At 41.4% G+C, this 12044-nt stretch overlaps 1 protein-coding gene across 4 annotated transcripts in view; it reads left to right on the top strand.

The window, feature by feature from the left end:
* The window catches only part of LOC119401762 (catalase), a 54071-nt gene extending 42487 nt beyond the window's left edge, over positions 1-11584 (top strand). The window contains exons 9-13 of one of the 4 annotated variants that reach the window (XR_005185508.2): positions 962-1110; positions 4843-5001; positions 6125-6230; positions 9960-10012; positions 11347-11584. Coding sequence is in view for 2 of the 4 variants with exons in the window: in XM_037668728.2 (XP_037524656.1) it covers positions 962-1110; positions 4843-5001; positions 9992-10012; positions 11347-11361 (344 nt within the window). In the remaining 2 variants the exon portion in view is untranslated. The remainder of the gene's footprint in view (positions 1-961; positions 1111-4842; positions 5002-6124; positions 6231-9959; positions 10013-11346) is intronic. The other 3 variants (XR_005185507.2, XM_037668728.2, XM_037668729.2) reach the window with 3 other exon arrangements.
* The last annotated feature ends 460 nt before the right edge of the window (positions 11585-12044 follow it).

The raw sequence follows: 12044 nt of genomic DNA on the forward strand, positions 1-12044 counted from the left end.
AGTTGTGTGTAGGACACCCTGCAGCACGAGTTTTCATGATGCAAAATATTAGAAGAACTTGTATATTCCAGCTTTGTCAAACATAGCCTTCCATTAAATGCTTGAGCCTGTAGTGGTTCTGGCAAATTCTGCACTAACATTCCCGAATTTCGAATTTGCAGTGTAGCCCACATCCCACAAACTTTCGCTACTGGGTGTACTGTCTCATTAACATCCTACACTTAAACCTCATTATAACAACGTCGCGTTTGATACGAAAATGACTTCGTTATATCCGAAAATTCGTTATAAGCGTATATTCGAACCACACTATCTATTACCAAGGCTATTTTTTATTTAGTTCGTTATAACCGATAATTCGTTATATCCGAGTTCGTAATATCGAGGTTTGAGTGTATACGTTTTATCTTTCCTGTTTACATGTACCTTGTGTTGCACCCTGACTGTGTCTTCTATTGTGGGTGTTTTCCCTGCCGCGATACCTTCTTGGCTATAGAGTTCAAGTGTTGAGTCTTCAAGCTCAGATGCATAGGCTGGATATTTCACCACAGTGGCTGTATTTTGACGGTGCATAAATGCAAACACTCTCACCTGCTTAGATTTAGGTGCACGTTAAATCCCCCCTGGTTGTCACTGTTCAAGACACTACAAAGTGTCTCATAATCGTGTCGTGGTTTTGGCACGTAAAACCCTCAAGTTAATCTTTGCGTGGATGTTGGGTACAAAAAGGTTTTCTGGCTTCGCACATTTTTTTTAGATGCTATGTATTATGGTACGCATTAAAAGCATGTCAGTCATTTCATATCTAAGCAGGTTGACTTTAGCGTGATCATTGAAAAGGTGTGGAGGTAATCCAAGCACTGTGTTCTCGTGAAAAATTTTCAAATTGCAACATTTCTCGTCAAAGCTGTTTTTGTTGTCAAATGTCTCGTCACACTGTCATGTCCTGTTGTCATTGCAGATGGATGCCCCAACTACTTCCCGAACAGCTTCTCCGGTCCGTTGGATAACCCCAAGCTGAAGGAGCACAAGTTTGAAGTTACCGGAGATGTTGACCGCTGGAACAGTGCTGACGAGGACAACTTCAGTCAGCCAGGAAACTTCTGGAAGGTTCGTAGTCGTGCACTTTCTACACGTGCAGCATACTCAGCATGCCGTTTAATTTAAATCGAACAAGATACAGTATAACCTCGTTACAACAGATCTGTTTACAACAGACATTCGGATATTACATACCAATTTGCGGCGTTATGCCGACCTCCGTATTAGTCCCATTGATTGAGCTTCGTTTACAACGGATTCTGGTACAACGGACATTCGGATATAATTGACTGAAATTTCAGGCCAGCAAGGTGGTCAGGACTCCTTTTGAGCGGACTTTTCTACCACGGTCATTAACTTCCGACTTCAAACATCGCTTAGCATAGTTTCGGGACGGGAGCAGCGCACCGCGGATATCGACGTACCGATTTAAGAACGAAGGCCGCCGATCCCCGGTCTGTCAATGATCAGCTATGCCTAGCTGTAGCGACAAAAAAAAAAAAAAACGGCGCGCAGCGTGCTTGGCGTTGCGTTTGGGACGCTGACACGCGAAATTGCGAGCCGCTGCCACCGCTTCTCCTCGCGGTCGCTGCGCGGCGAGCTTGGCCGGGGGGTCCGCTGCCGATGTGCAAAATGCCCATCCGCGGTTCTGAGGACCCAGCGGGCAATGCGATTCGTTGCTTGAGACGAAGGACATTACGGCTTCTTCGCTTTCGCATGTCCGCTAGCGCGATGTTCTTGCCCGCAAAGTTCGGATTTGGCTCGTACATCGCCACCGTGAACGGAGTGAGGCCTAACCACGACATCTAGTAGAAAGCTCGGTTGCGATGTGCGTGGCTGCGGTGCCCGATTTTTCAAAGTACATCATGCTCGATTGCGAGTACAAGGAGTTGTCCCGCGGTTGTCTTCGTCATAAGCTTCGAAGTGCTGATAAGAACCACCTCGAACAGCGGGTCCAACAAGTCAATGCTATTAGTCGCACGTTTGCGATGTTCGCGACGAGTGCGGCGCGCTATCGTAATCTGATGATTGAGCTTCCGCTTGCAGCTGCCCAACTAAAGCGTTCCAAATTATCGTCGACCCATAAACACAGAACGAGTACGAACGCGTCACTAAATAGCGCAATTTTCGACAGCCACGACCTCGCGACGCACAAGCAGCAGACGACGATCCCGAAGCGAGCATTAACACGTTTTGGCTGCTTCTGCGGTAATACCGCAGAAGCAGCCAAAACGTGTTTTTCGTACGCTTGTTACTGAATGGAGGAGCCAGCTGAAATGGAGAACTTGAACGCGGAGAAATGCTCTTTACGACGAGCCCAAAATTGTGGCGCCCAGTTGCGCTGTTGCCGTGCTATAATTTTGAAAAACGCTTTTTTTTATGTTTCCGCAATTTTCGCCAAGTCGGCAGACGCAAAACAAATTTTTTATAGCACTTCTACGTAGTTTTCATTGAAGATATTTTGGAATCAGATAGAAATGGGCTACAGAAACTGAAAATGCGATTTTCCAAAAATCGCATTTTTTTTGGTCCCCCGTTAAAAATAAGACCATGTTTGTGACTCGTAATTCTCTCCGGTTATAACAGACCCATTCAGTGTTTACATGAAGGTCTGTTGTAACAGTACTTGGATTTTACATACTCCCTTTACAACAGACCAAAATCCTCTTCACTATGAAGGTCTGTTGTAATGAGGTTATACTGTACGTTGCTCGCGTCAGCAGTGATTCTCGTTTGGCAAATGAGAATCTCCTCATGCCTCAATCAATCCATGAACTTCTCTGTTGCTTATTTCTTCCAATAAACAGTGGAATATTAACGCGATAGCGTTAGAGAGCTTGTATCGCAGAAATTCCGCCGTCGGCGTCGGCACCGTTGGTTGTGAGCGAAAAATCATCTTGTCCGTGACCGAAAAATCGAGAAAGCTGCAAATAAAATAAATAATAAAAATGCTGGGTTCGAGTGAGAATCGAACCCAGGCCGTCTGCATGGCAAGCAGGTGTTCTACCGCACAGCCACGCCTCTGCTTGGAGCGGCACTGAAAGTAACTTTCATACTTCCCAAAAATACGCGTCCTGTATACAGGTGTCACAGTACGAGATGTAATATCGCAGTAATATTGTGTGGTACAAGCGTACATTGCCATCGGGCGTCACACCATGTCAATATCATAACGACTTGGTGGTTTAAAGACAGCCACCCATTACAGAAGGCACATTACTGCGCGTATTCCTTTAAGACCACGTAGTGGGTGCATCGCAACTTTGAAAAAGTTTCTCGCGCATAACTGCTCTTGGTTTAAAGCATGCTACCCATTACATAAGGCACACACCTTATTGCGCGCATTCTGTTAAACACTCGTAGTGTTCGAAGTGCGCACTAGGGGCAGGATATCGCTATCGCATTCAACTCTTAAAGGCGAAGCTTAAGCGATCCCCCAATTTTTCATTGAACGATCCAAAGTGTGCTCAGTTTCTCTTTGCAGCTTGATACCTAATCAATTCTATATTCAGAACTTGTAATACTTTGAAAGTAACTGCCACTTAATGATCATGCAAGCACTTATAATGAACTAAAATTCTGGCATATTCAAGCTCTACAGGCATTGCACCATGAGTGCTCTGTTGTGTCAAATTGTACAATATCTTGCACACTTTTGCCGTACTAGGACTAGTCACTAATTGGCAGTTCAATGGTGATCTGTGCAGCAGTCTTCAAGTGCTGTCACTCTTTTTAAATTACACTAGAAACTGAGCAGTAACAGTATTTTTATTGCTCATGTGCAAAAGTGAACTTGTTCTTCATTTCATAAGAACTTTGTATACATGTGCCCACTGTGTTATGAGCTGCGTGGTAATTGCTGCATTGTTTGGCAGTGAAGCCAGAGCTAATATTCTGAACTAAGAGCAAGATGAAGCTTGTAATGATTAGTTATGGGATCCATCGTCTGAAAAGTAGGGTGTGACAAACAAGGCTTCAATTAAGAGAAATAAGAACAGCACTAATTGTTTACACTAGTTCAAGATGATTCAAAGTACAGCAAGACTACTGGTAAAACCTTGTTCATCATTGTTGTGAAAGATATGACACTTGTGCAAACATAGTCAGTTAATAAATGCAAATTACAGAGAAACTATCTGTGCACACCCTGATCTCATCTGAAGCAGGTACATGGTTCAGCCACACTCCACTTTACAGCTTCTTTAAAAATTCTTGATTAATTTTGAAGAAAGTTGCTGCGAATTGTTTATTTGTGTACTGATTTCAAATATTCAACTATTTTTCTAGTCAGAGAGTTGCAATGTAAATCAGCACATCAAAATAAACTGGAATGAGTACCATATGCAATACAATAATGGACTTGTTAAGCCCATTTCAAAAAATGCTGTGGCACATTGAACATTCAGATTGAAATTGCAGCTTGACATGAAATCGCTCATTAAAAGTTTAAGTTTTCATAACTTTTGTTCAAGTGTGTTTACAACATTCATTTTAGTTCTCTTGCACATACAGACCTGTTCCAGATTGTTCTGATGTGCTCATTTACTTTGTAGCTTTCTCAGTTCATGAGAAAATCTTTCCCCCAGAAAAGCACATAAACAGTTTGATAATCTAATAATTTGCAGGATGCATTAGAAAAATAATTGTCTAGTTGTAATCGGCATACAAATATAAACAAACTCGGTAAGTTTCATCAAAATCGATCAAGAATTAAAAAAAAAATTCGAGGTCAGTGTCCCCCCCTTGACCTATCCTGTGCTACTGGAATACATTTTCTGCTTTTTAACCTCTCTGTCGCAGATTCTGAGTGCCGAGGAGAGAGACCGCCTTACCTCCAACGTCGCCAACCACCTGAAGGACGCTCAGGACTTCATCCGCCAGCGGGCCGTCACAAACTTCACCAAGGCGCACCCCGAATGTGGTGGCCAGATCGCCAAGAAGCTTGAAAAGCTCGTGCAGGTGAGTCCACCTGCACCACCTGTGTTTAAGAATTGTCCCTTACCGTGCTTATGGTTCACATAAAGTTGATTATTATCACTAAACACACCCACATTTGGTCTGTTACATTTTTACAGGGTAAAAGGCCCTGAGTGACGTAAGTGAAGCTAGCTTTCCTGTAGCGCACGTTTATTTGGCTGTTTCTCGCAGGTACTACACGAGACCGAGTCTTGACCACTGAGTCTTTGTGTATTGCCTTTACAAGAAATGTTGCCACTTACCTTACGTAAAAGCAGTATAGCTGCTCAAGCTTAGTCCACATTGCATCTGTTCGCTCATGTAAAACGCTATATTTGAGACTATTTCTACAAGTCTCAAAGTACAGCAGTCGAGTTCTTATCCTCCAGATGGCCACACATGCTGGCCACTTAACGCATGTGCTTTTCGAGCAAGCCTCCCATGCTTTCTCGTTCTCATTAGCTGCACTTGAAGACCATAATTTAGGCTAGTTTAGTGCTTGTCTTAGTGTCAAGTCATCATACGCAGGATGTAAAGCATAATAGAGGTTAAATTGAGTTAACTCGGTCTACTATAGTAATTGTGTGTGCCCAAGCAAGCATATGTGCTCTCAAAGGCCTTTCCAAATAAAGATTATATGTGCAAATGCAGATGTCGGCTATTGCACGCATACATGTGTGTATGTTGCAAAATGCATTCAGGGCTGTTGTGCCCATCAGTAGGCATTTACCTTGAACTCCAGTTATGCTGTCAATTAATACTTCACAATTTACAAACTAATTTTTGCTGCTTGACAGTACTTTTAGTAATTGCATTACACACCGCTTTCTTTCTTCTGGAAGTGATGTGTTCTACTTCTTCCGTTAAAGACACGAACTGTATTACAGTGGTTTAGCCTACTGGTTTTGAAGATGTAAGCTATGCCGACCATGCATTTGAGATGACCACTTCCATCGCTTGTGGATTTCTGGATTAGCGGTTCACTGTTATTTAGTGCACGTACTCGAATACCACTTCATAATAAACTGCCTTTTAGGATCTAAGCTACCACCTAACTGTTGAACTTCCCTCCCTCCTCGACTCCCTGTGTTTGTTTCACATTGATTTAACATAACTTGTCTTTCAGTCTTCACCAGTGAAGAACGTCTTTCCAACTAAATTTTTCCCAAAGTAGCGACAACTTCAGACTCGAATGAAGCAAAGCCAATAATTTGACCAATATCCAGTTTTTGGTATGTAACATATATGCCAGAAATTCGTAAATTAAGGGGCAAGCCTGACGTGCACGATATGGAAGGGTTGAGGCATGCTTGGAAATATCTGTGTATGCAGTTTTTTCAGGAACGGCATCTTTGATTTCGCATGTCCGCGAAATGCATGGGTACATAAAAATCTCAATAGTACTTAGTTCATCATGTTCTGTTTTTTTTTTGACACAATTGCACTATTAGAGTTCAGTATGCTGGCCACTGTCATTTGTGATCATTTGCACCAAACTTTTACACTGAGCATGACGAGGCAAATATATATTCTTATGATGATGTAGGCATATATCACCTGTACTGAGAACACATTTGTTGCTTAGTAGGTGTGCAAATAGCAGTTGTTGAGATTAAATCGCATAATAGTGCCAGAAGCAATTGAATTTGGACATTTTTTGGAGCACAGCTCTTAGGTGTCCATTCCTGCGTTGAGTGGCGTTGCTCTTGTTGGCTGGCGTCGGCATAACCGACAGCGAAAAAGGACGGAAGAGAGCGAACGTGGAGCCTGTCGGTATCGCGAGCCACTGGCCTCTAACCTCTCTTTCTTCCTTCGTCACGTGCTCTAACCCTCGGTCTGAAGTCGTGCGCATGCAGGGCTGGCACGTGCACTGCGGCTCACTTCGCTTGTCACGAAGGGGTTGTTGGTGTTTCGCTTATTTCGTGACGCCTGCAATGCAGAGTGGTGTGCATAGCACTTGAGCGCTGGCAGTTTCCGTGGCAATGTTTAACGAATGTTACATTGCTACAATTGTGGATAGCCAAAACTTCACACATTTGGCATTGCCCCAACACGAAGCTGTGCTCAGAATTCGCATTAGGCGGTATCGTAATCGTCGGAAAATTTTTCTTAATTATCTGATATTCATGGTCAGAATGCTCTACTTGCAAACACTTTGGACATACTGGTGTTCAGAACACTGGAAACTGATATGACAGTACTTTCAGTAAAGCATGCTTCTTCATGTACAAAGGGAGCTTTTCCTTAAAAAAAAGGTATGTTTTGGGTATATGTAGTCATGCATTAGTGTTCGGGCCAATCTGTGTTTACCTTCAATGACCAAGCATAAAATAAAGCCATCTGCAGCAACAAGAGTAAAAACAGAAATAACTTGTAGTTAGAATGGTCGCAGAACATGGCGCTACAATTGTTAACTATGCAATATGAAACCGCTTTTATATTTAACCGAACGTCGAGCGTAGTTTTTCGATGGAGTTTTATTGCAGTGGATCATGTCTTCGCTATTGCCTGGCTTCCTGAGTAACCTTGCATACTTTAAAAGATTATGTTCACTGTTAATGGGATAAGAGTTGGTGCATAATTGCTTCAGTTTCATGTCTGACACACCACCAATGACATGAAGTGCTCCCAAACTCTTGGAGAAATATTCAGATTTTCAAATATTGACCATTAACTTTGAGGACATCATTGAAAGACAATTATTTGCAATTTGAGACTTTCAAAATCTACATATCTCTTTCTTTAGTATACCATAGTTTAAAACATACATTCTTATTCATAAATCTCCAAAAATTTACTAGTTTTATCGGGCCAGTCGCATAGGTACCGCAACTCGGTGCCTGTCTAGTTCGAAGTGTGCGTGTGGATGGATGTCCATGTTCATGCATGTGTTGTCCACTCTTTTCTGTACCAGTTAAAACCATGGTTCACGAGGCCATTTTTCGGGATCACTCTAGGAAAAACCTAGAAAGCATGGTTATCAAATGAGCAGCTTGCAGTTGGTGAGCCTCCCCATGAACATGTTCCAGCACTGCTTAGCCACCCGCTGTTTTCAGCGCACCTCACCAAAGTTTGTTGCACTCTAAAAGCAGTGCAACTGGCTGTTCACGGCTCCAGCTAACGTCCATGCACACTGGACTACGAGGCTATGCAAAATGCACTGGCTTTATTGAAGAGTATTAGAACTTTATAACATGGTCCTTGTTCTCTGCACAATATACTCTAGAAGAACCAAGTATTAGGCATCCATTTTGAAACGTTCCGTATACATTCCAATAATTCCGTATGTTGTCCGTATGAGTGTTACGGAAATGGAGTCTAATTTATATGGAATCCACACATACTTTGTTAAGTTATGCAGAACTCATACGGACTAATTGAAATGGCATGTGGAACATTTTGGTAAGGGTGGTGGTATGCATTTCATATTTGCAACAACACTGCGAACAATGAGGAGAGTGTAGTGCAACATTTGTTTAGTCCTTCCTTTATCTTTGTTGCTCGTGCTGGTTTTACAATACACTCATGGCAGCAACCCTTAATCTTTTTTTTAGACCGCATACCTTTCTAAGGTATTTACCTTTCACACCCTTGTAAAACCAATGTCTTGCTTGAAAAATATATCATTATTGTAGATGTTGTCTAACTCTTTCAAATGAGAGCATTGTAGAAATTTTTTTCCAGAAACCTACTTGAAGCAGCGACATCAGCTAACACACTAAAAGTAGTTTCTGATAAGATTGTCATTCAGATGTAGGATGACAAGTTCTTGCCATTCTGAATGAAGTAACTTCTGGGAAAACTGGATCAGTTTCGGAGCTACGTTTTTCAATTATTTATTGGCACATATTCTACTGTTGCGCATATATATTTCGACGTTGTTACCTTAATGGGCCAGTTGCTTAATTTCATTTTAAGTTTTAGCAAAAGATAGCTGGAGCCGTGAGTGATCTATATTTTCTGCACAGTTAGCTTGCATGCGGTGCGGACACTCACATGAAAGTACGGAACACTTCACATGGGTTCGTTGTTTTGATCTCAGCCTGTCGCACAGATGCCAGCTCTCTACCACTGTAACTAATTGTGAATACACAATAGAGATATGCTTTTTAACTTGCACCGTATGTGCTTGATCTGCTTTCGTTTGCCACTGCTGTAAAAGTGTTTCAAGTGTCGTTTACATCACTCTGAGTGCAGAGGGCTAGCTTTAAAGTTATTTTCCAGCCAGGCTTCTTAGATACAGGTTTGTGTACAGAGTCAAACAACCAAATACAAAATTTGTGAACTTTCATTATGGTGTTCTGATTGCGCCACCCTGATAGCTAAACTTTTATGTAGTCTTTTTATGCAGACTGTTTCATCTCATTCAAATGAGCAACAACAATTACGTTTAGTGAACTGCATTGTGAATTTTTTATGGGTGGATACACTTTTTCATACTCCTTATGGGTGCTTTTAGTGCAGGCAACAATACACTATGTTTTAGCTGTGCAGTTGAACCACTAGGAACTTCTCAGGCCAATAAAAGGCACACATGATGCTTATCATAAGCCCAAGTTTTCGCAGCAAGGAATGTATCACAGAAGATACTCTTAACGCTCTTACTAACCTAACAAAATGTTTGTAACACTACGCTAGCTGGCTGAGTGCTTATTGGTGAGAGACCAAGCATAGATGAATATAGTTAACATATTTTTACATATTCGTTAACATTTCCTGGCAGCAAATGTTCGTAACTACTGCATAATAACAGCCCCTTCATCACTGTACAATGTTCACAAGTCTTCGCACTGCATTTTGCTTCTAGCTTTTCACTTGATGGACACATGAATGTGTCTCATTCGTAGCACAAGCATGGCAGATGCAAGGCTTGACAACATGCTTATTTCCTGACTTCACTGCTTCTTGTTCGGTGCTTCCTGCTTTAACATTTGTTTTGCTATGTTTTTCACACATGACAGTAAGATGCCAATCATGTTTTCTTACATTAAAGCGCTCCTCCAGCAACCTGGCTGTAAGTGAAAATTCTTTTTGTTGCTCTGCACCTGCATCACCAATAACGCATTATTTCTTATTTCTTTAATAATGTCTCGCACCTTAGCTGCACCATATTTATTGAAGGAACAGAAAGAGCATAGAAATAAGCTCAATTTCTCATCAAATTTAGCACACGTCTCGCTTTAATCACAACTTTTCAGGGAAACCATCAAAAAATACTAAATGCACTCAAAGCTGAGGTATTGTCATTGTGCATGAGCACCCTGTGTTTCGCAAAAAACACATGTTCAGAAATTTATTTAAAATGCAGTAAAAAGCCGAGATAAGGAAGTTGAAAGGGGAACAAAGCTTAAAAGGCCACATCTTTCATTGCTTATTATAATTTTAAAGATGTTTTCTTCATTTGAATACTTATATATGCATTCATTCCTATGTGAACTTCAAGGAATACTATGACTTCATTATACTGAATTTGTTAATTTACTTTATCGTAATGGTGTGTTTTTATGGCTGTGATAATACAACTGCAGGTCAGGTTTATTGGGCATAACACGAATGCACTTCTTTTCATGTTGTGGTGCTTTTGCTGTGCTGTCACTTCATAAAAGCATAAACAGCATTGCTTTGTGTGTGCTTTCACAAATATTCTTATTTTAAGTTGTTTGGTATGTGTTACTTACTCTTAAACATCAAGAAAACACTTCAGCTTGCACAGGCACTATACCTACAACAAGATACCAGTGACAAGGCTTGAAAGATGTTCCTACTTCCTAGTATACTTGTTTTGAGAACATTACCACAAGATTGCACCGATTAGGAAAGCTTTTCAAATGCAACACGGTAATTGCCAATTTTGTGTGTAATGTGTGTTTATTTCTTTGCCAGCTGGCCTTCTCAGTTTTCATGGAATCTCTATGCTTCAAGAGATATTGCCACAGCACAAAGCATATTCGACGTCATTTCTTTCCAAAGTTCTTTCTCATCACTTGTTTTCAGCACTCTCATCATGAGGGTTTCATTAACTGAAATATTCGACCTATAATGGTGTGATCTATGCGTTGATTTCAGTAGTTTTGTGGTTTCTTAAGCAGTTTTTTTTAGTTGTTCATCAGGTAGCCTTACAAATGTTTCACCCGTATGTATTTATGTGCCTAAAGCCCTGCACTTTGCCTGCATTCTTTTGTATAACGTTTGCATTTAATTTTTTCACATAGTAGTTCAGATCCTCTAGCTTCTGGGGGTGTAACACTTCAAAAAAAAACTCCTTATTATCTTTAAAGCGTCAGTGCACAGCGTTACCAGATGTTTTTGTGCATCCTTGACTGATTGAAATATTTTGCTTCTTTACAGAGTGCAAAACTCTAAAGACCCAATCATCTACTACATGAACTCTTCACTGGGCAACTTCATCCTGGGAGACGGTGCATATAGGCCTTAATCTGCTGCCAATAACTGTTGCTGCTACACCGGTGCTACGTCACGCTACTCACAAGCACCGCTATTGTGGTGTCCTTTACTTAACTTGTTTGTTATACTTCTCTTTCTTTCTTGTTGCTGGTCAATAAACATTTGTGTTGTTTACACCTTTTATTTGCCTACAGCTGTATTTGTTTGCCCTGCCACAGGCATGCGGAGGGTTCTCCATTAGGGGGAGCTAGTTTTCACCAGCAGCTGTTATATACTTTTCTCTTTAGAGATACTGGTAAGCTGCCAATCATGGTCTCAGAAAGTCTACTAAATGCACTCCACTACATTCTTGTTCTAGTTACCTTCGACTAGGGGTTTCAAACACGCGGCCCGCGGACCTCTCGCTAGCGGCCCGGCCCGCGCATGACTGTTTTCTTCCCATATTTTTTCTTTTCTTAACTATGTTCATCAGCTACACAGAAGTGTCGGGGCTCGAGCATTTGTTTTTCTTGAGGCACCCCAGGTGGTTATGTGTTCAAACATAACCGTGGAACACAACTCTATATTTCGTCTGCATCCAGATTTCGATCATTGTGATATAGGTCTGCAAAAAAATTGGAGCTCACTCAGACTTACTCAAG

This window comes from Rhipicephalus sanguineus, chromosome 8 (genome assembly GCF_013339695.2).
Source record: "Rhipicephalus sanguineus isolate Rsan-2018 chromosome 8, BIME_Rsan_1.4, whole genome shotgun sequence".
NCBI classification, from domain to species: domain Eukaryota; kingdom Metazoa; phylum Arthropoda; class Arachnida; order Ixodida; family Ixodidae; genus Rhipicephalus; species Rhipicephalus sanguineus.